This window comes from Hipposideros armiger, unplaced genomic scaffold, assembly GCF_001890085.2.
Source record: "Hipposideros armiger isolate ML-2016 unplaced genomic scaffold, ASM189008v1 scaffold_372, whole genome shotgun sequence".
Classification (NCBI taxonomy): domain Eukaryota; kingdom Metazoa; phylum Chordata; class Mammalia; order Chiroptera; family Hipposideridae; genus Hipposideros; species Hipposideros armiger.
In genome coordinates this window covers 1370363-1395077 of record NW_017731722.1, presented here as the reverse complement: position 1 = coordinate 1395077, position 24715 = coordinate 1370363, and the positions used below count along the sequence as shown (strand labels likewise).

General features: G+C 37.7%; 1 protein-coding gene across 2 annotated transcripts in view; it reads left to right on the top strand.

Moving 5' to 3' along the window:
• GLS (glutaminase) overlaps window positions 1–24715 on the top strand; it is a 77664-nt gene extending 52949 nt beyond the window's left edge. The window contains exons 15-18 of one of the 2 annotated variants that reach the window (XM_019662346.1): window positions 20135–20196; window positions 21303–21379; window positions 21463–21526; window positions 24292–24715. In XM_019662346.1, the coding sequence (XP_019517891.1) occupies window positions 20135–20196; window positions 21303–21379; window positions 21463–21526; window positions 24292–24448 (360 nt within the window). In that variant the 3' untranslated portion in view covers window positions 24449–24715. The remainder of the gene's footprint in view (window positions 1–20134; window positions 20197–21302; window positions 21380–21462; window positions 21527–24291) is intronic. The other variant, XM_019662347.1, reaches the window with a different exon arrangement.

Sequence of the window (24715 nt, the reverse complement as noted above, 5' to 3'; positions counted from 1 at the left end):
AGATTGTATTCAACTTAAAATAAATAGTGTACTTCTCAGTTTGAGCAGTTTATGGAATAGTTATTTTAAAAATTGTGAACAATTTTTACTTTTAAGAATTGCTTTACTTTCATTTGTAAATATTTTTATATTTTCCTTAGTGGTCTTGAAAATGCTAGAATGCATTTAAAAAAAAGGTAATGTGATTTCTGCTCAATGTCTTCACCATTTTATATTAAATGCAATATTTACATTGTGTGATAAAACCAAAACCACATGATAGAGATCCAGCTTGTTATGATGCATCATGGCACATCGCTCAGATTTTCATTTAGATTTATTCAGAATATAGACTCTACCTTAAAACTTAGTCCAGTTTCTGTCATGGAGTTCAAGAGCAAAATTATATGTGAACATACATTCAAGTTTATCAAGTTCAGCCACTTTTATTTCAACGTGTAACAGTTGAAATGTTTGTTACACTGCTTAGAAATGGAAGGAATTTAATTGTACTAGGAGAGGCTCCTTGATCCTTCTCTCTCTCCCCCTACTCCACAAGTAGTTTATTAATGTGAATACCATACAATGCACATGACTTAAAGAAATTTAAAAATTGTACTTAGTCTGGACTTCTGTTTTTAAAACTATAAGGGAATCTAGGACAAAATCTATCCAATATAAAACAGAGCTGGCAAAACTTGATGTTTCTCAGAATCCTTAACTTTTTTTTTTTTCTGTTTTTTTCTCTTGGTGTCATATCTAAGAATTCTTATTTTTTTTCATTAGTTTCAGGTGTACAAAACAATGCAATAGTTACACTTTTCACCCCTCACAAAGTGACAACCCTTTTCCCCCAATCCACAGCCTCCTACACATCATACATATCTGTTAAAATTCCATTGATGCCAGTCCCTACTAACTTCTTAAATAGTAATAGAAAAGATACTGATTTTTCAAAGAGAAGATGTTAAGTAGATCATAAGTCTTTATTTAATGAAATGATTCTGTTACTAAGGTCTTAAACTATCCTTTTTTATATTTTGTGAGCATAGGAAAGGAAATGTTTTAAGGTAGACTCTGTTTACCATTTCTGTTTTGTAGATTGTACATCCACTTTAGTAATTTTTATAAGTTATAGCTATAGAGACTTTTTTGTAAAGATATGCAAAATGTGTAAAGCCTAGTTGTTTAAAACTTTTATAATGGCTTCCTAATCCATTAACCTTTAATTAAAATGAATAGGATACTAATTAGCACGTAGGTGCATTGCTTTTTTGGTAGTATCTGCGATATTTTTTGCATAAATTACAAAACACTTATTACTGAGAACTCTTAGGTATAGGTTAAATTAAAAAATTTAGTTATAAATTTTTTTTAATAAGTTACGATTCTTGATGCCAAGTGCTGTGATGAACACTGTAAGCAGTCCAGGGTGGAGGCTCATGGGAAAGAATAATGAAATGACAAATTCTGGCAATGGCTCTCACAACACTGTTACTACATTTTAAACTCTAAATCTCATTTACCAATTCAGAAACATTTTAGTTAAAATCTCAGTTGTAAAAACAATTGGTATACTTATTTTTAAGCCAAATTTTAATATCTGAGGACATGAGTTCTCTGGACACTGTATTATTAAAAATAATGATTTATTTTTTCATTAAGTATTTACCTGCTGAGATACTTTCAGCCCCAGTACCACAGATGATTGAAATTATCTATCTGGAAAGCTTAGCTTTTGAAAGAAAAAATTCTTACCTGAAATAGTTTTAAATTTCTGTCTTCATATTACATTTTTGGTGATTTTTGTTTATATAATAAAACTTACCTCTGCCCAGCAATTCCACTTGGAAACCTGAGTTATAATTTCAATTCATAGTCTGTAAACAGTTGAATTTATTTTATTTTGAATACATAGTTCAGCTTTTCTAGATCTTAGATGTTCTTTCATTTACCATAATCTTGTTATTTATTAGAATCATATAATTGAGCTTGAAAGTAATCGTAAAGTATCAGGGGCAAACCCCACTCCACCCAACCCCCTTTTCCCAGTTTCTTAGCACCTTGCTTTCTCAGTTAACACATTTACAATTTTTCCCCTTATTGATGAGGTTGGTCCTTTTTATGTTTCGTTGGGACAGCCTTTGTTGGCTGGTCATTTTTAATGAGAAGCATAATTGGTAGTAGTTGATATGGCTATAAGCTATTTGGCAGACTGATTGTCCTATCAGTGTTTATTAAAAGTACTTACTTGTACTTTTCTAATAAACAGTTATATACCACAGTTTATAAAGACCAGTAAAGTTAGAAGTTACAATTATACAGTAGCTCTAAAAATAAAACATTACCCTGGAACCTTTGAAAGAAAGTGTAGCAGAAATTTGACTAAAAATAAATGTTGCACCATTGGCTTTTTAAAAGAAATTCCTTTGGGGTTAGGAATTTATTTTTAAAAGCCTATGGTTAAATATATAAGTAAAAAAGTTTAAATAAGCAAAAGGTTATTAAAGTTCTAAACAAATGTTTCTAAACAATTTGTTTTTTTCTTTCAAGTTAGCTTTGCCCAGCACATACACACCATGCAAAATATCGGCCTACTTGCCTTGTTTTTATTTTAGATGTTTGGGTCTCTGAGTGACGTCAGAACAAGCATCTTCATTTGTCTATTACTCTATCATGTATATTGTCCTCAGTGCCAATCTCTATTTTACAATTTTAGGATTTTTATTTTTTACTTATGAAGGAAATGTTTATTGCTGTTCTTAAAATGAATTAATATTTTTTTAAACCTTTGTTGACTTACGAATGTTAAAACTTAAATATTGTTACTCTAAAAAATGCCCTGGTTTAATTCTCAAAATTTAAACTTGCTAGGTAGCTCTTCTCCGCACAAGTTTATATAGGTGAGAACATGAACTTGTAAGAAACTGGCTCTTACTCAGTTTAAATTCTGCTTGCTTTCACGTTATACCTATTAGAATGATGCTGAAATGTTAACATTAATTATGAAAGTATAACTACTCATATTTGGACCATTCCATTATAAAATCCAAATTAAAATCAATTAAAATTAGTAGTTTTCATTGTTTTGTGTATGTCTCTTGTGAATCATCACTGAGGGGCAATTAAAATTGTCCTTTGAGGGGATAGCATAAAACTTACATCTTGACTTTCTTCCATTAAATGAGATTAATGATGTTGTATAAAATCATGGTATAGATTATCAATTGAACTCCATCCAAGGTCTGTTGTTTTGTTCTTTCTCACAGTCACTCAAAATCAAAGATCCTAAGTGAAAAACTCAAACTATATTAATTTCAAATATTCTTTCTTTTTTGCATCCTTTTCCTATAATAATTTGGGGCTGAAAATCAGGTATTTAAAAATTATATCAAAGTTGCTCATAGGATGGGTTTTCATTTTCAAACCTATATCACTGATATGTTCATTACCAAATCTTTTAATATTATTGACATTTGCCATTCTAGTTTTATTTCCAATCAAAAGTTTTTTAAAAAGAGTTAAAGTCCAAACTTTTTTTTTTTCAATATAATACAGCTTACCCATTTATTGTTTTACATTCAACTTCCAATACATGCATCTGTGGGCCCAGTTCTATACACAAAATGTATAATTTAAAGAAATGAACTAAATAGTATTGTTTCTACTTTGAATTGAGATGAATAAATGTTACATTTTTCTGCACAATGAAACTTTATTGACATCTCTTGAGGAAATGACAGGACAAGTGATTTCAAAATTCTGTGGTTGGTGACCAATACTATTAACCTTCTTTAATCATACCAATAAAATATTCCTGCCTTAATGTCTCTCTTTTTTTTTTTTTTTTTACCTTCAAGAGAAACTTTAGAGAATGGTTTTAAGGAGGAGAGGAAGAAGAGTTTTAACTTTCTATTTATGTGTTTGTGATGTATTTCAACTAAAATGTGCTATTACAACACAATTTAGAGTATGACTCTGCTTTTTCACCTTAAGGAAAAACAAGAAGAAAACTAATTTGCTGTTTTTAGCTAAGAAATAAAAACTTGAGAAGCTTTCATTTTTATTTTGTCACTGTTGTGCAGTTTTATTTTACATCCACCATGTATGTTGGCCACCGAATCAGCACTGTTGTTTATTGGTATCCCGTCCATGTTGGGCTTTGTCATGTAATGGTCTACTTACTCATGTTAGTGCATTTTCCTTATGCTGAGGGGCTCTGGATAGAGGGCCGCTGCTCTGTTTGTGTGTTGAATTTTGTAGTTCTTGCTTTGTAAAAATTCTTTAGTGCCATTGTGAGGCTTAGAATTTTGTGTTTAAGAATTTGGGACCTTCTGCAAAAGTTCTTAACAGATTAAAACTGGTTTACCTCGTGCCTTTTGGATTTAAATAGCATCAGTGAGTGCTGGGCAGTTGGGCATAAAATATGGGTGGGTAGCCCAATGTGATACACCATACACACGAACCTCTGAGATTTGTTTTCTACCTTAAAAAATCCATGTAAATTGTTTTATTTTGTAATATCTGTTTTAATATTTTTAAAACATAGTATTTACCAGTTCTGACTAAACTTTTCTTTCTCCAGAGATGGAGTAAAATTGGCTGCAGGAAGATGTACCCTTCTAATTCATTCTGACCTAGGACAGTGAACCCTAACAGCTAATCCCTTAAAAACGTTAATCATGGGTTTGAAATTACCATACATACCTAAAATTGGCAATGATTTAAAATGAAAAGGATGTCCCATCCATGCCTATTGCCTATGCTTACAGACCTTGGAAGTCGAGAGTTCCTCTGTCAGCCCGTTATCACAGGAAGCTAGGCGGTATGCAAACTAGAACCAAGTATACAGTGACCAGTCCTCAAAAGTGTGGGCCTAAACCCAGGTAAACTGGCTTTGCCCAGGCAACCCAATTTGCTAACATAGAAAATCCTATGGTTTTCTATAGATTTCTACTTTTGCTTCCAATGTCAGCAATTTCAGTCAATTCTAGTAACAAGGTATGCACAATACACCATCAGCAGAAACCTAGTAACATCAAAATTTGAATAGCATGGCATTTACGACCACAGGTAATAACTTGTACTTATTGTGACTTACATGGGTCAGCCATCAGTGCAAAAACATGTTGAGAAATTTTTAATCCTCATAAAGTCTGTGAAGTAGGCACTGTTATCGCCTTTATAGATTTATGTACGTCTTATAAGTTCCCTGGGATCACACAGCTTTTAGGTGCATGGAGGCGGGAATCGCACCCAGGCAGTTTTGGTTCCAGAGCCCATTCTTGATCACAGACTAGACTGTTTCCCATTGTAAAATGTAACTGGAGCAACCTATCTGTCCTTGTTAATAAAAGTGGGATATTCCATGAAAATTTAAGGACAGTGACGATTTCATATTAAACAGGATTATTCTGTGATAATTTCATTTTTCACTATAACTTATGTAATGCAGGCAGTGTCTTCATTCCCTGTCATCAGTACTCTGATTTTAACATATGCCTGTATGTATTTCACGCACAAAGAAATTTCCATCTCCAAAGATCCTCTCACTAGAAATTAGGTGTGATGGAAAACCATTGGAGGACTTTAAGCAGTAATGATAACATGATCACATTTATGTTCTAAAGTGTTGATCTAAGTGGGAAAATTAATTCCAATGTTAGTTAACTATAGAAGCTAAAAAGTCAGCCCTAAATCTTACCGTTAAAATCACTCCTTAGCTTTGCTCTACTGTACATATAAATGCTTTTTATTACTTAAATTTCCTTGTATATTCCTACAGCATTTAAGTATAAGTATGTTAGCACTAAAAGCTGATGTTTATTGTAACTCTTAAGACATTTTATGTTTTTTTTTGGTTTTTTTTGTAATCTTAAGACATTTTAAAAGATACATTTTAAATCCTTTTGTTTGCGTCCTCTAAATATCAGCTAAACTCAATTTATAAACCCTGACTAGAGTTTTTCTTAGGGGTTTTCATTAATTCTATTTATATGTAACAGTTCTATGATCTGGAATATCCAAAAATGAATGTATTTTCACATCTGCACTTGTTTTTAGTATTGTTTTTGGTTTTTTGGAAACCAACAAAACAATGATTTAGTGATGAAAAGATGGAATTTTCTATCCTCATCTAGAACCATTTATAGTTATCCTTGTATATAGTTTGATTTTGAGTTTAATGTTAACAGTGTTATCTATGAGCAAAATCACTGATATGCCATGTATACTGGACTGTGAAGAAACATAATTCTGCTATTAAAGTGTATCTGAAAAATAACTTCTACCTAGCCCAACACCCTTACTCTGGCACGTTGACAGCAAATGCACCCATTTTCTAGTTGTTTGTCTTCCAGTATTGCTTTTATACTAATGTGCTGTGCTACAAGAGTTGTCAAATAGTTCATTCTTTTTATGAAGTTGTTTTCCCATTTGTGTGGCTGTAAGAATGTTGCCAGGATTCTTTTGGTTTCTAAGTTTCCATTTCAATATTGTTAGTCTCTGTTTTACTTTGTTACCAAACAATTTTTCATCTCTTCTATATACCAGGGATTTTGTTTTCCTCTTATGTGTGTTTTCTTCTCTTCATTTCTGGTACTATATGTAGATTCCTCACCAATGTTCAAGACTAGATCCTCTGTATAAATGAAAATTTATAAAATTTTTTCCCTTCTACTAAGAACCAATTATTCCCCAGTATTTCATTAGTTTTTGTTTAAACTGCACATAAACAGAATTAGTTCAAGCCACAGGCAATTTAATTTGGTGGAGTAGTTCAGATTTTACATAAATTAACCTTGGCCATTATCCTGTTCCTTATTCATTCACTAATTAGTTCTTCATTCAAGCACTGTTTATGTTTTGCCTCTTATGTGCCAGAAATTGCTAAGTGCTTAGGATATGCAGTGGTTAAGGAGACAAGTATGATCCAGCTCTTGGTGTTTGCAGTCTAGAAGGGGAATAGTTACTAAAATAATTTAAATGGCAATAAAGGATTTGTTCATACAGATACATGTAGATCTAGTTCATTTTAACTGTCACAAGGAGGTGAAATGGCATATACCATATGACACCATTCTCATGCTCCTGAGACAGAGTAGGAGACAATATACAGTGTAGTTAAAAGTGTAAGAACATGCACACCAGTCTTGAGTAAAGCTTACCTCTGGGAGCAAGGGGAGTGGATACCGGGAATAACATTTCTTTAAAAAATAAACGTGATAATAAATGATAAAGTACACAATGCTAGGAGAGGGTATAGCAAGATCTCTTTTTATCTAGGTGAATAGGTATGGTTGGTTTTCCCTGAAAGGTAATAGTTAGGTTTTGAATGAGTTAGAGGAAGGATGGAGTAGGATTAGTAGGATAGCCTGACTAGTAGAAGACCCCACGACAGGAAGGAGTTGAATACATTTGAGAAGGTGAAAGAAAGCACATGTGATGAGAGGAGAGTGAGGCAAGGTGAATGGAGACTGGCCCTGGATGAGTCTTAGAGATAAGACCACATTATGTATGGTAGAACTCGTATTTTAATGTGCATCTGAATTATTACTGTGTCCTAATTTTAAAATACAGAGTCCTAGGGCCTAGCCTCAGATTGATTTTAAAATCTTCATTTTTAGTAAGCACTGTAGGTGTTTCCGCTGCAGGTAGCCCTCAGAACACAGTTTGGAGAACATTTATGTAGGGTTTTATATGCCATATTAAGAGTTTTGGACTATTCAGAGTGCAATGGGAAACTTCAAGGCTTTTAAGAAGGGGAATGACATGATTGGTTCTTTTTTTAAACTGCTCTGTGGAGAATGGATTAGAGAGAGATGAAAGTTGATTGAATTTCTGGGCCTGAGAGGTGGCATAGAATAGGAAAGTAGAGGTGAGAGAGGTAGACAGATAAAAGATGTGTTTAAGAGATGAAGTTGGCAGCACTTGGTGATAGTATTTGGTGGGTGAAAAGAGTGAAATAGCAAGTTGACTACCAGGTTTTTAGTATGAGCAATGGGGCAGGTGCTGCTATATTTACTAAGGTTTACTGGGAAGCAAACCTTGCAGTACAGAAAGAAATTAATTTTGGTTGTAACAAAGGTCTGTTTGACTGTAGTTATCAGGAGGTTGATTAACAGTGGTTTAGACAGATGGGGTTATTTTTCTAATATAACAAGCCTGGGGGTAGACAATCCAGGCCTAGTGCCATCAGTAAGCTATGCTTCTGCTCTGGCCAAGCAGTGTGTTGGCATTGGACCTCATGCTTGTCACCTTACAGTCACAAGACAGCTATTGCACCTTTGGCCTCACTTGGTCAAAGCAGAAGAAAAAAGAAAAGAATGATACCTAACTTAGGTAAAGGAAGTTTCGCAGAAACCCATCTGGCACACACTGGCCAGACTGGCTGCAAGGGAATTTAGAGAAGCCGTTTTAGTTGAGTACAATGCTACCCCCCAAGAAACAGAGATTCTGTTAGTGTGGATGGGGTAGGGAATGGATAATGGATAGGCAGTCAGTGTGTGAAAGCTAAATTCTCTGACATGTCTATATAATGATATCCAAGTAATGATGTTGAGTAAGTGTCAGATACAGGCCTAAAACAGAGAATGGTCGAAGCTGCAGATACAGGTTCGTGAGTGGTCAGCAGGAAGAGTAGATTCAAAGCTGTGGAAGTGTGTGAAACTGCTCAAGGACACAGCGTCAAATGCTAAGGAACTTAAATGCCCATTTTAAAAGTAGGGTAGAGCGGTGGGGCTCCCACTAGGGAACTCTAGTGGCCAGAGAGGAGCAAGTCCGTAGGACAGCATCAGAAGTCAAGGAAAGAGTATTTCAAGAAGTTTGGAGCAGTCAACTATACCAAAGTAGATAAGCATTAAATAAGATGGGTGTTCATTTACATGATGTCCTTAATTTTCTTTCTTTTGATGTTAAAATTGCTTTTTATTTAGTAAACAATGATAGTACATGGTAGAGTTGTTTTATTTGTACTTGGAAAATAAATTAGTAGCCCACATTGGTAACCTCCTCCCCCTCTTTTAAGAAAATGTTATTGTCTTGGAGATTTAAAGGTCAGAGAACTAACTACTGGAGGTTTGGCTGCGAATAGAAAAGATCCAGTAAAGGAGAGCTTGAAGCAGGTACAAGAGAGGAAATGGCCAATAAAGTGAGGTCTCCAGAAAGAGATGGACTATCAGCACAAGTAGACAATTAGGCTTGGTGGGAAGAAGAGCATCTTCAATAAAATAGGACCTGGAGAGGCAGATCGGTAGGTTTGGAGACATGTTGAGAGAGGTTGAGGGAGTTTCTAGCCATTTGGCTTCCATTTTCCCCAGGGAGTATGAAAGGAGCCTTTGTGCAGAGAATGAATTGAGGCTGTGAGGTTTCAGGGCATAGGGAAGATGGGAAATGTTTGTTCTTGGAGAGGGGGAAAAAGCTTTGAGGGAAACGTGTCAATACTATTGGGGTTGGTAACCATGGATTGATTTATAGTGATGGCAATCTGCTCTTCTTGGCCCCCGCCCCCGCCCCCATCCCAAGCTGCATCCTGAATTAGGTTTAGGAGCTGCAGAAGATCAGGCACAGGGTTTTAGAGCATTTACCAGGAACTGGTTTTAACAATAGGCTTGGAATCTAGTTTAGACCCAACCTACCTAGAAGACATCCTGTTAGGCTATTTTCCTTAAGACATTCTACTAGAGTTTGGTTCTACTTAACAGGTTTTTCGACTTAAATAGATAACAGTAAAAAGTGAGTCCTGTGTATAATTTTGCCATGTCCATCTTCCTTGTTTAACAATAAAGTATTACTGATAAGAATTATAAATGTTAAAATAAAGACAGGTGCCAAGCAGTCCCATGATGAGGCCCTGAGAATAGTGCAGGAGTAACTTGGGGGTGGGGTGGGGGGAGCCTGTTTATATATTTTTTCCCCTCAAATGTTGCATTGCTTTATTTTTTTAGGGCCTTAAAAATATCCTCTTAAGCAGCTTCTCATATGTGGAGGAACATGTTATTATAATTTGAACAGCAATGAAATTAGAGTGTCTGTGGAAGCACTTTGAAAAGCTCATAGCAGCAGAGAAACATAGTTGTTGCGCCCGTTCTGTGTGAGTTGTCCGTAAAACACACGTGTTGGGCTTTTCACAATATAACCGTGAAATAAACATTAAAGCCCATAGAGAATTAAGGGCGGCGCTCCAGAGGTCAGTGAAAGTAAGAAATTTTCTTTCCAGAATCAAAGCAGTCAGTAAGGATGTACTGTGGTTGGAATAGCTGCAGGATACCCATGTACCTGTGCCTTGCTTGGTTGTAGCAGTATTTAGGACACGTGCGGGAGAGAGGTCCTTCGAGTTGAAACCATAATTCTGCCTCTGTCACTGCCAAAACGTTGTTTTGTTTCCTGGCAGAAAGAGAACCCCATCTCTTTTCAGGGACCTTGTTTGTATTTATTTTAAGTTTGTACCAGACTGTAAGAATCTTTTGATTCCAGTGGCCCTGCCCTGATACATATATATATATATTTTTTTAAGTAATATGTACAAGCGTCTGGTGACCAACTTCTTCTCTTCCTTGTTCTTTGCTTTTGGTTTCTTTGACTGGGGTTTTATGTACTTGTCTTTTTAGCTAACAGTTGTAAATAAACACGACGCTTTATGCTTTATCAAGCCAGAAGTGTGGCACCTCGCCCGCTGCCTGAACACTAATGTAATATCAACTAGTCTTCATGGAGCTTCACATATTTGTAAGAAAGGAGAGAACCAGGAAGATAGTGAATAAGAAACTGGTAGTTGTCAGTGCAGCACCAATACTCTTAGGTCTGCCGCATGGAAAATAGCTGCCTTTGCCCTTGGTCATTTCTGTTTTTCTGTTGCTGCTTACTTCTTAATTGGGTTTGCTGTTTCTCAGGCCACACAAAGATATATTGTTAGCTACTTTTATACTATCATATAAAAGGGCTGCTCATGAGCCCATTGGTATCTTTTTAGACCATTCATTGGCATTTACCAGAATCATATGAGCCACTGAGATAAGAAGTTGTTTATTTGCTGCCAATGCTGTAGCAGTCGTAGTGGCTCTATTCACATTAACCCAAAACTCACATTTCATTTTATTAAGGACTTAAAGAGTGAAGATACCCTTAACATTTTCCCATTGTGGCATCGATATGCCAAACTGAATAATGTGTTTGTTCCCTTATTTTCTCTTTAATTAAAAAAAAAAAATCTTTGGTTAGCATTTCACTAGAATATTAGCATCTATGATTTCACTATAAATTGTTTCTTAGTTGCTATTTTCTGATTACCCATCACAACATATTCTAGTCTTGGTATTATATTGGTGAAGAAATCGCAACCCAGGTTTTCTTAGGAAAGCTTTTGCCAGAGTAGAAACTGAATACTGGTTGAGAGCCCTGACTCTGGTGTCAGGCCTGAACCCTTTCTTCTGCCACTTACCAGCATTTGTACCTTGCTCAAGTTTTAAATGTGCTGGTCTTCAATTCCCTAGCCTTTGAGTAACAGTAGAGGGATAATAATATTTAAACACTTTGCTTACTCCAGGGATAGAGTAGGTGTTTCATATTAGTAGTTTTGTTGTAAATAAAATACTCGTATAATCCCCCCCCCTGTATTAAAATTACCATATGAGAACCTCCTGCATTTTGTAAACATTTGGAAATGTGATCATGAAATTGCTGAACTGTTATTCCATAAAGGATTTTCTCTAATCCTCTGATCATATCAGTTTGGATTAGTTTTGTCTATATATAGTATATTAATATTGTGTCTGAATAAATCACTAGAAAGCTTAGGAACATGAAGGCCTCATACTCAGATTGTCTAATCATAAAAGTACTATAGTTTTATGCATACATATGAATGTTAAATCAGCTCAGTAGTAAGGGGAAGAGGAAATCTCTTTAATCACATATCCATTGTACAGGTTCCTATTTCTGCCCTTGTCGGCAAGAGATTGATTTACATTTGCTAGCAACTTGACGTTTTTCTTTAGCTATACTAGCTTTGTATTTTTTGACCTAAGAAAAATATTTACAAAAGAAGGCTGAAAATTTAGTTTTCATTTCAAGGCTATAAAAGGCCAAGTTGGAGTGAAGCTTTTAAAACAAAATTTGATCCGGAGTGATGATGGTTTATTTAACAGATGACGAACAGTATCTGTTCCACGGCAACAGATATTGGAGTGAGCTGGAAATGTGAGAGCCTTACATCAAACTGGAAGGGGTAGGAACAGAAGGATGGGTTTTCAGTTACCTGCTTTTTTTTACCTTAAAGTCTTTCCAAAAGAGCTGAATTAGCCTTTGTATGCAGGCAGAAACTAAAGATGAAAAACAAAGGAAGCCAGTTTTGCAGTAGGTAATAGAGTTGGAAGTAAAATACTCGGAATAAAATGTAAAAGCCTATGAATCAACCTTTCCTCCCTCCCTCGCTCCTCGTTTCTCCTCCTCCTCCCTTTTTTACTCCTTCCCACTCACCCTCCCTTCTTCCCTTCCAGTATTTAGCAAAGGACCTTTATGGATTAGAGCTACATTGCTATTTAATCCTTTGGTTCCCGTCTATCCTTTGGATAACAGTCTGAGATCTATTAAGGACTTACATCGTCATGTACAGAAGTGGGAATGTATCCCAGCTGCATTACTAATTCATATGCTATATGACCTTGAGCCAAGGGCCTTAACCTCAGGGGTAGTAATAAATAAAATATACCCATAATTATATTTTACAACCAGCCTTTCAGAGATATTGAAAAACAACTTTTATAAATGTTGGGTTTTTCAAGGTCATTCACTATATAAACACAAAGTGATATGATTATGTAATTCGAATAGTTACTACTTGTACAGAGTTAGGGTCTTTGGGAGAGGGAGACAAAAGTCACAATTCAGCTTTTAAACAGGCTCAAAATGAATAGGAAAATGATAGGATTGGAGAGTTAGGAATGTCACTTTAGCTTTATAAAATTGATAGAATCTGCAACTGTTTCTAGCTATTTGGGAAAAAAGTAGGATTTTGATATTCCATGCATGCTAGTGTTAAATGAACTCGTAAACTGTAACATTCATTTTGTCTCAGTGTTGTCATGACTTTGTACAAATAAACTAAGATAAGGTTGTCTGGTTCTGGCAGGTTCTGATAAAGAGATCTGATAAGGTAAAAAGTAGTAGTACTGGAAAATCTGCACTATGAATGGAAAACTGTTAACATTTAATTTATAAATTTTTAGTGGCTGCCTGCCCAAGTGAATTTTCTCTTTACTATGGGGAGGCATACATTAAACGTCAGAACGCTTAATTCATACAGGCTATTGTTCTGCCCATGTATGTCCTGTTTCTTTGTACTGGGGAATGATTCATCGAAACAGTTTCCATGCTTCTGGTAGTTACTGTTAACTCATTGTTTTCCAGACTCTGTCCTTCTTGACAGGTATTTTAAAATTAGCATAACTCAAATATGCATTGGGGGATTAGGGAGATCAGCCTTGATCAGTGGTTAGCACACTGACATCCTTTGTAAGAGTTGTCTTGGAGTTGGATGAGTCATCCTCTAAGGTGTCCTCCTTGGGTTTGGCTTGCCATGGTAGTCATTCCAGAGGGTGGGCCAGTTTAGTTGGGACTATTTGTGGAACTCTTTTAATAGACCAGGAACTGGACTGTCCCTAAATAAGATAACACTCCATCTGCTGTCACAAAACTGTTAAAACTGTTCCATTTTCTTTCTTGGCATTCTACTCATAGCTCACTTCTTGATTTATGCAAACCTTAAAAATACGGGTGGCTATTTGCTGGAGTAAAGAGGCATTTGTAGTTGTTTTAAATGGCTTTATGCATGTGCTACCTACCCCCTAGTGTTATTCTGTCTTGGAGTGAATGACACTTATTTTGCAATCAAGCTCCTATCTTCTGATTTGGACTAAATTCAGCCCTGCAGCTAGCCTTTTGTTTCCATGGGAAGAATACTAAACCCCCATGTTACCTTTTAATTTTTTTAAGGCAAGCTTATAAATGTCTCCACCTCCCCCCCCCACTCACCCCCCACCCCCATTAGTCAACAGAGCCTTAAAATTTTCTGATTTATTCTCCTATTATATATATATATATATATATCCCTCTGAACTGAAACATGCTTGTGAATAAAGTATTAGTATACCCTCAATAAATTGATCATATTCTAAAATCAGCCTTTCTTAAACCTTATTAATAAGGAATTTACTCTTAGAACTTTGAAAACATTGAATAATTAAGTGACTAAGTGATACACACATACTTTGTATAATAAAATGTCTTCAAACTAGCTTGGTCTAAATTCAGAATTTGAGAAAAAGGTGTGGTTCATGCATAGTCACTGAAATAGGTCAAGGACTTATTGCTTAGAAGGACTAATATATTGTACTTTAAAGCATAGGAACTATAGGTAATCTATTCATGCTGTATGTACATTGGAATTCTGGGTTTCTCATGAGTAGTGAGGGAGATAAGAGACAAACGTAAATATACCATGTGGGGTAGTAGCCTAGTGAGGCAAATGGAGGAGAAAGAGATTGACTTCTGGTTTAAGAGATTGGAGTAGAATTCACAGGGGAGAGGTTAACTATAACACTGCAGTGAGAAATGGGTGGAGGAAAGATGCTTTCGGGAAATACATAGTATGTATTGTGCCTTAGTAGGATTGTAGTGCGAAAAAAGGTATCTTTTTTTTTTTTAAAGATTTTATTGGGGAATTGGGGAGGGGGACCAGCCAAGTTGTTGTTCTTCAATCTTCGTTGTGGATGGCGCCAGTCGCCATCTGGCTGCCTGTCAGCAGCTCGTGGCCTTTAAGCTCAAGGTGCTGTGTTACAGTCTTAGTTGTGGGTGGGTGTAGCCACCATCCCATGTGGGAGTCAAACCTGGCAGCCTTGTTGTTAAGAGCGCATGCTCTATCCACTGAGCCATCTGGGTGGCAGCTCAGCTCAAGGTGCCGAGTTCAGTCTTAGTTGCTGGTGGGCATAGCCCCCCCGTCGAACAGGCAATCTTGTTGTCACACCAGCTGAGCCATCCTGCCGCCTGTTGGCAGCTCAGTGACTGCTCAGCTCAGGTGCAGCATCACTGGCCCATGTGGGAATCGAACCGGCGGCCCTGTTGCTCAGAGCTCGGGCTCTTAAGCCAACTCTTAACCAACTGAGCCACACGGCCGGCCCCAAGAAGGTATCTTATTTATGAGTCCTTGGCACAAGCTATCACAAAGCACTCTGGGTAACTTGGAACAAGCTACATGGATAATGAATGCTGGACGGGATGTCTGCTGGGAAAGTGTACAGCAAAGGGTGGGGGAGGCTTTCAAGCCAGCCCTTGAGGGAAGCAAAAGATCTGGTTAGGAATCTGGGTGTTCCCAAAAGAGAGAAAGGACCATAGATACTGAAAAAAACAAGGGCAGTAGTGAAACCAGTTTTGCTCTGTTGAGGTTGAAAGAGAAAAATAAGTTAGCAGACTGAAGAAGCTTGAATGTGAGGCTAAAGAATTTAAATTTTGTCAAGAATGATTTGGAGATTTTTTGACACTCCCTTGCTGAGAAATCTTTAGTGATGGGAGCAGTGTTTTTGTGGAGATGATTCAAAGTATGTGGAAAAGCTCTCGTGGGTGGAAGGATTAGAAGATGAGGCACCAGTTAGGAGGACTGAATAAATTTGCTAATGCTATTTGAAGAAGTAAAGGTAAGGGAGGTAGAAGAATTAATAATGATTATAATTTAATCCCCAAATGCTGGCAACAATTTGAATATTTGATGCTTTGGGAGAAAATGTCCAGTCAGCTAACACTTTTTTTTTAATTGAGATATTGAGATGTCATTGACAATTAATTATAGGTTTAAGATGTACAGTGTGTTGATTTGAGTGAACATGTATTTAATGAACACCTATTATATGTGGTAGGCACAGGTTATAGTAGGGAAAGGAAAAGACAAAGTGTCTGCCCACCTGGAACTTACATTTAATGGGAAAGAGACCAAAAAACGTGTGTTATCAGAGAATGATAAGTGCTCTGAAGAGAAAAGGCGAGGTAGGTGATAGGAGTGATGAAAATGAGGGCAGTGTTTCAGAGTCTGAGATAACATTTGAGTAGAGACCTGAATGAAGTGAGGGAGGGGGCCATCCCCAGCGGCAGCACAGCAGGTGTAGCCCTGAGTGCCCAGTGCCCAACAGAAAGACCACCTGACCGGGGGAGAGCTGCAAGGGGCAGAGACGCACAGTGTAACCAGGGAGTAGAGCATTTTTGTCCAGAAAGTCACCAGGAGTGCCACCATCTGTTTTCAAAAGATCCCTGTGGCAACAGAGTTGAACAAGAAGATAGTCACGCACCACTTGGCGAGGGGGATATGCTCTGAGAAATGTGTCGTTAGGCGATTTCGTTGTGCAAACATGATAGAGTGCACGTACACAAACCTAGATGGCATAGCCTCTACACATCCAGGCTCTGTGGTGTACTGTCATCATATGTGTGACCCATCGGATGACCAAAACATCGTTATGTGGTGCCTGACTATACTTAGGAGGCTATTGCAAGCCTCCGGGTGAGATCAAGTGGTGGCTCGGGGCCTTAGGGCAACAGTAACGGTGGTAGTGAGAAGTGGTGGGACTCCAAATATATTTTGGAGTTAGTGTATTTGTTGATGAGCTAGCTAGATGTGGGTTGTGAGAAACAGAATCAAGGAATACCTTCAGGGTCTATAGGGTGGGTTTGTGTGAATTAGAAAAAGCTGGTTCTGCCTCTCAGCGCAAGCAGACCCTCTCAGCACGTTTGTGTGAAGGCTCCCGTTCTCCCATCAGAGGTACCTGGGCGCTGGACACTGCAGCCGTGTGAGGGAGCACAGACTGGGTATGCCTGCATGGCTGGCGTCCTTGTGGAGGGCTCAACCTGTACGATCAAATGCAGCAGCCCTGGATGATGGCTGTTTCCGGCCTGTGCAACTGGCAGATTGTATGTAGTGTCATCCCGAAATGAGGGCGACTGAAAGAGGAGCTAAGGGGAGGCAGGGGGGGAGCGAGGTGGTGGAAATCAAGTGCTATTTTGGGCACAAGTCTGAGATGACTATTAAACACCCTAGAAGCAATGCCAACTACGCAGATGGATTTGGACTTTTGGAGCCTGGGCGGGGAGTCATCAGGGCTGCATTTGCTCATTTTGAGCTTGAAATGACAGCTGGACAAGCCAGTGGAGCTGTGGGGTTAAGGGTTAGGAACAAAGATTTAGATTCAAGATGTAGACTGCACAGTCATCTTGCCAGAAGGGATGTATAAAACCTTTGAGGGAGAGTATGTTGGAAAACAAGAAGGATGGAGACTTCCCTTGGTGCTTTGGAGTGTTACTAGGCAGTGGAAAGTGGGAAATGCCTCTGCAAAGAGACAGGAGGAAGATGCAGACTGACAGCATCATGGAAAACGAGGGGTGTGTTGGGAAGTCAGAAATAATCGGGCTGCGGAAGGTTATGGGAGCTTTCGAAAGTACTATTTAGAGGTAATAGTGGGTGTGACGTGAATTTTCAGGGAATTAAAAATGCAAACTGCTTGCACTCAAATACGCAAAGCGGTAACAATAGGATTATGTGTTGGTTTTTTTTTTTTTAAAGATTTTTTTTTTAATTGGGGAATTGGGGGGATGGGAACAGTGCTGGGGAATTGGGGAAAGGGGAACAGACAAGTTGCTGTCGTTTTGTTCTTCAATCTAGTTGTGGAGGACGCTGCTTCACTGGCCCAAGTTGGCACCATCATTGCGCTCTTCTCTGGCGAGGCAGATCAGTCGCCGGCTTCTGGACGGCCGCTCACTGCGGCTGCTGGCCACTCACGCTGGCTGCTGGCCGCTCACGCTGGCTGCTGGCCACACACGGTAGCCCATGGCAATCCACTGCCACAGAGACTGCAGCCCACGCCGTCGCCGGTGACTCATGGCAGCCCAGCTCCAGGTTGAGCTGTTGTTCAGCATCTTAGCTGTGGAGGGCAGTGTCACTGGCCCTCATATGTGGGATCCGAACCGGGGCCCTCTGGCATCCCAAGCCAGTTCTTAACCATCGTGCCACTCGGCCGGCCCTATGTGTTGGTTTTTAAAAATAGGATGAAGTTGTGTTTGTATTAAGGCAGAGATATGGGAACCAGTGACCAACAGAAAAGTTGAAGGTGCTGGGAAAAAGGGATACATGAGGGAGCAAGGCTAGAAGATGTGGAAACGTTTGAAGGAATAGGAAAAAAGTTAGTCTTCTAGAACTGAGGAAAGACAAATACCTTTTGCTTTGAGGTTTGGAGGGAAAGAAGAGAGAATAGTTATTAGAAGCAGGTGTTTTGCATAACAGAGGAGGGAGAGGTAACAGTTTATCTTAGTAAAGTTGTGGTCAGGGTCATCTGTTTTAGGAGTCCCCATTGGTATTAAAGGTCTGAAGAAAGTGTACGTGGGGACCAAGAAGGAAAAAAAATATGTCAAGGAACTGGAAATATGGAGATAATTTGTGATAGCCCATCAGTGGTTTTCTGTGGGCCCCAAAACACAAGGGGAATTGAGGATTCCAAATTGATCCAATTTAAAAAGAAGTCGGGGCCATCTGGAAAAACGGTTCATAACCCAGAAGCGTGCATATCAAAATCACCTGGAGACCTTTTTATTCAAGACTTTTTTCGCTGAAATGTAGAAATGGGAGGAGAGATGCTTATATACACTTTTAGAACATTCTGAGTGAAGCTTTCCCCCCACACACACTCACTGAGAAAACTGTTCTGGACTTAGGGTTAGCAGGAGACAGACTGACTACAGAGCACAGGCTGGGGAAGAGTAGTAAAGGGTAGTCAGAAGGGAAACTAATGCACTGAAAGAATGAAAGTAAGGGTTTTTTTGGAGTGATATCAACAGTAATAGTATTAGTAAAATTTGGGGGGATATACGCAGGTAGTTAGGTTCCTGTACTGCAGAAGTTTACAAAGCCTTTCATAGGCGCATGAGTCCCCCAAAAAGGGACTTAATATTTTAAGAAAATATCTGACCACAGGACCCTTTTTTTTATGGGGCATTTGCAGACTAGTTTCTGCAGAACACATTTTGAAAATGCTGAATTAGGAAAGTCCAGCCATGGTTATTTGCAGTTTGATTGGAAAGTTCACAGGTTGTGGAAAAGGGAAGCCATCGTGCAAAGGAGGAATGTCCAGGTGGGGACCTTGTGAGCGGCTCCCAGGACTGTGACTTTATGTGTGTGTGACTAGCTGCGTTCCTTTCCATCCCTCCAATTAAACTTCTCTTTTCTACCATTGAGTCCAAAATCAGTTGGATCATCACTATGAATGTTGAAGTTGCAAACTATAAGACAAAAGTGGGAATTTATGAAGTATTTACGGTGTATGTTCAATAGTTGTGTTTCTCAAAACTGGACTGGATAAAGTCTTTATAAAAGTAGACCCAAATCCAGGGGCCTTTTTCTTATAAAAAACAAGGAAGAGGATACTTGTCCAAAGAAAATACACGGTGAAGCCTTGGAGCACTCAATAGCAGTGACTTAATATTTGGCGAGTTTGGCCGCCTTTTGAGCAGAGGCAGCGTCGTGGGCTCTGAGAAGACCCCACTTCATGCTGCCTGGGTATTGAATTGAAGACTGTCTTTCCAGTGTAGTCTAGTCCTTTCCTTAAGCTGAAGAAGATTCATACTGAATGTTGTCTCTTAAGATTTCCGAAGACACCAGTGAGTGGTGACTGCTGAGGACATTGTGTGCTGGCAGGGATTAGACATTTATATAGCCTGATTTAGTTTTTAATGATGCAATATGAGAGTCTTGTGAGTATACTGGTCAGCTAACAGTACTGACACATACTAAATGAGAAAGGTTCTAAACCATTTTCAGTTGCCCCAACTATGTGTGTTTCACAGGTCACAAGTTTCCATTCTTTTGTGCCAACTGATACCATCATTCCATTCCTTCCCTCATGTATTAATATCTTTTTATTGTTGAATTTCCCCTCATAATCCTCTTTTAGAAAAGAAAAACCACATATGTGTATTCTTTTTGGTTATAGAACTACAATTGTGGTATCTTTTTGTGTGTGACCCAGCTGAAGCGTTCAAAGCACATGGAAACCACTGACTGGTGACAGTTGTACATTGTATGTATTTACTTTCCCCTGTGGATGCCTGAACTTTCTTTTCTTCACAGGTAAAATCAGTGATAAACCTTTTGTTTGCTGCATATACTGGAGACGTATCTGCACTTCGAAGGTATGTTAACAAGGTGGATTAGCATATGGTTTTGCAGATGTTTATCAAGTTACTTCTGGGCAAATGACCATTTTAAGGTTGAAATCTCACTTCCATTTCCTGCCAATAAAAATGACCCAAACAAATTTATATTAAATCCCCACTTCCAGTGCCTTTGGCTTACTATGCAGTCTTGTCCTTTTCTGCCTCCTGTTTTCCCAAGTAGTAACTGGTCAACGAATCCAGCTAATTAGTATTAGTGCTTAACTGGAATTGGACAGTGCCTTCTCAACTCTCTTCTACCTTCCAGTCTCCATCTCTGCGGGTGAGAGGATGGGCAGATAAGGGGTGTTTGGTGTTCTGCAGATCACCAGGGTTAGAAAGGTCGCATAGTACTGTATATGTAACGGAAGATCCCTTGTATAAAGTAGCAACTGAACTTTATTTAATGTGGAAAAAGATCTATGCTTAATTTCCACCTTTGTTTTAAAGTCTGATTAGTACTTGTATTAACAGTACTGTATTAGAAACTTAAGTTACTAGAGACTAGATTTTAATTGTTCTCACCGCAAAAAAAATAATGTATGATAGAGGCGTTAGCTAACACTTTGTTGGTAATCATATTGCAATATATAAATGCATTAAATCAACACATTGTACACCTTAAACTTACACAATGTTACAATGATATTGCAATAAAAAATGTGCTCTTCAAAAAAATTTTTTTAGAAGTCTGATTAATACTTATAAATTGTAGACTGTAAAATGTTAAAGGATGGGAGTCTTAGTGGAAACATTTTAGTGTACGTATTAGTTTCTTGCCCTTCTGAGACACAAACTTTGATATAATTGTGCCACCCTTCTTGTGTTTTGAACAATAATGTAATGAAGCTTAATTCTGTGAGAGATGGTGGACATTTCCTCTCACCCCCAAAGAGCAAAGCTGAGGAGGAGAGGTGAAGTGGCATTTACCCGAGATGCTTGTGTACTGAACAGGGTCTCAAGTTCACCAGTCTCACAGGACCTTAGATTGAACCGATGGAGTAAATGTTAGGATTGTGAATTTAATTATTTATATATATTTATTTATATATATATATTGAATAGTTATGTTTCCAAATTTTCAGATTTGCTCTGTCAGCCATGGACATGGAACAGCGAGACTATGATTCGAGAACAGCACTGCATGTAGCTGCTGCAGAGGGTAATTATATGAACCACTCATCTATTTCTTTTTTCAGATTTAATTTCTACTCAATACTAAAATCTGTGTTGTTTTGGATATAGGTCATGTTGAAGTTGTTAAATTTTTGCTGGAAGCCTGCAAAGTAAATCCTTTCCCCAAGGATAGGTAAGCACTAATGTCACCTTCTAATTTATAATTGGCAATTCAGTGGTTTATTATAGAGGTATCATATTGGGTTGTTGGAAAAGTCATGACGCATTTTTGCAACGAAAAACAGAAAAAATACGTCATGACTTTTGTGACAACCCAGTAGTTAAGTGATGGTATATTTAAATCCACTATATATATTGGAGACATTCTTGAACTTGTATGGTGCCTTACAAAGGCAATAACAAAACCTTGTTTCTGCTAGGTAGAGCATTCTCTCTCTTCATATCCTATTTCTTATCCAAGGATGGTCTCTTATTTAAAATTTTTTGGGTTAGTTTGTCATTCAATACACTGTATGAAGAAAACAATTCTTTGTGTTTGGAGAGAGAAAAATAGGAATTTTGTCTTCATGGCGTTTTTAACTACATAGGATAGACATTTCAGGAGCATATTTAAAATGTATAAGAAAATTACTGTTGTAGAACTTTAAAGTGAATGTACTGGAGTTTGTTGAAATTCCTGGATTTGGTTGGAGTCAGTTTTAGAAGGCTTCGTGGAAGTTGGATTTTAATCAGTGCTTTGGGGAAGAGACGAGGTTTAAAGGAAGAGAAAGGCACTGTATCTGTAGTGGGAGAACTCTCTAGAATATATTCTGTGCCTCTCCTCTCCTGCTTGGTCCAGATGGCAGACTGCAACTCATCCTGCAGTAAATGCTGTCCACAAGCGATCAGTCAAGGGCGGGGTACAAGCGCAGCTTATGTAGGTACGTGTATTCTTAAACTCTGTACTCACATACTTGCATATTACATAACTGGAGTTATATAACTGGATGACTCAGTGAGTGATGAATGAGAATAAAAGTTTAGAAGAATGGGAGGAAAAAAATACTTGGAGAGATTTGATATTATTAAGAGTTTGGATTGGATAACTGAAGACTGGATTGATTTTGGAGCATGTTGATTATTCTCTAGTTATTAGATCTTTCTACTTAGTAAGGTTTTACTATTTTTTAAATTAGTGGTTTGTCTTTTATTAGTTCAGCTTGCAAACAATGGACAAAAGTTATGATATCAGTGTCTGAAAACTGTCAGCAATTTTCTAAGTGTGGTAACACTCTGGTTATCTAAGATCATAACCTTTATTGGCAGTATTGTAAAACCTCATGGTAGGGTGACAATCCTCGCTTTTATCCCTAAATGTAATGCCCATACCAGCTCTTTCTAGAGCAAGAAACTGATGAGTGTTTCCCTCCTCACCCATGTTTATAATCCCAACTAAAACACTAACACATGTTGGAAATATTTGCTGTGCTCTGCATATTTAAAGACTTAAATGTTTTGTTTTCCTTAACTGACCTCTAGGAATGTGGAAGTGGAAGTACCCATCTCATAGGCAAGAGTTAGCTAAATAAATAACTTGGTAACTAGGTATTTAACTACAAGAATGTAAATTTAGAGCAAGACAACTCTTTTCTCTATTTCATAGGTTTCACCTCAAATTGTAAAATAATCTTGAGCAAATTTAGTGTATTCTCTAAAGTTGGTATTTTGCATCATTTCATGGAAGAAGAGATGTAAAAAAGATAACTTGCAGTTAATATTCAATATAATTATATGCTGTAGATGATTGAAAAGTCCCCCCCACCTCCCAGTTTAAGGCCATTGATTCCCTAAATGAAGGCCAATATAGAAGAGTAAAAGGTAAATTCAGATGGTTGTTTTTTTTGAGGACAAAACGATACATGTAAAATGTTACTTACCTGATTTTAAAAATTAAGAGCAGGTTACCAAACTTTATCCAAAATATTTTTTAAATGAGACTATATAAAAAACTTTTCAGATCCATATTGTGACCTCCTTAAGAAGGTAAAAGGGGTTAAGGACAAAAATGGAAAGCAAAGAAGAAATAGAAAAGAAAACATGAAAAAATGGAGTTAGAGAGCCTGCTAGCCATGGAGAAGTGACATAAGTTGAGAGGCTGGGAAAAGAGGCTTAATAGTTTGTGAAATATTAGGGAAGTAATTATACTCTGTCATTTACTTGGGTTGTGTTTCATCGTCTTGTTTCCTTTTTCAAAAGGCTAATTAGCTGATTTACCACTGCTGGCAACTCCTCATTTCTTCTTATCTTCAGCCTTCATCTGTATCACAGCCCCAGAAATGCACTTACTATAGAAAGGGTAGTTGTTCTTCTGATTGTGCAGTGATCCAGTTGAGCCCCTGGATTCCCATCCTTACCAAAGATGATGACAATGTCAGTTCCTCCTGGGTCGATCTTGCTCCTACAATGTATGTTTGAGTCCTAATGAGGTCACGGTTATTTCTAGACCTCTGAGATTTATTGTGATTTTAAATTGGCAGGAACAAATTTTCTATCCAAGGCTGGGGTGATGGTTGTTACATACCAGAATTTTGTTTGAACATTTTATTTAAAGAGAGATCCTTTGGGTTTTGCATGAAGTTCCAATTTTGGAATCTAGAGGAGTCTACTCTGTCAACACTAGAACTTCCCCTCCATACACACTTAGATATGTGAACAAGATCTTCCGGTAGAACATATTTTTCTCTTCCTCCCCATATCCCAAAGTTGTCTGAGAATACTTTCTGAATTATAAATCCCTTTCTGTGTTTCTTCAATTAATTTTTACTTTTAATATTGCTAACATGGCTACATTGGAAGGGCCCTTTAACCTGCCTTTAAAAGCTAAGAATGCTGGATTATCTATCATCTTTGTACAAAAATTACCTAATGACCCCAGTACATGCCGTGCTACTTCTTTAGGTGGAATAATACTCCCATGGATGAAGCACTGCACTTTGGACACCACGATGTATTTAAAATCCTCCAGGAATACCAAGGCCAGTACACACCTCAAGGAGATGCTGACGATGGAAAGGAAAATCAAACCGTCCATAAGAATCTTGATGGACTCTTGTAATGGTCGTAAGCCCAAGATTTAAATCACTTACCTATTTAATTATGAAAACTGATTATGAAGAACGTGTGTGTTTCTATCTGGTAGTGATGTATATTTTACAACATTTGTCATTTCAGTGTTATTGGGAGTTTTCTTCATTGTATGCACAGGACAAATCTGATCTCTTTGGGAAAAAAATAGAAATAAAACAATCTCCCTCCATAATGTGAGCAATATTTACCTCGTGCACTATATAATTTGATGTAAAAGAAATAGTTACCAATGCTA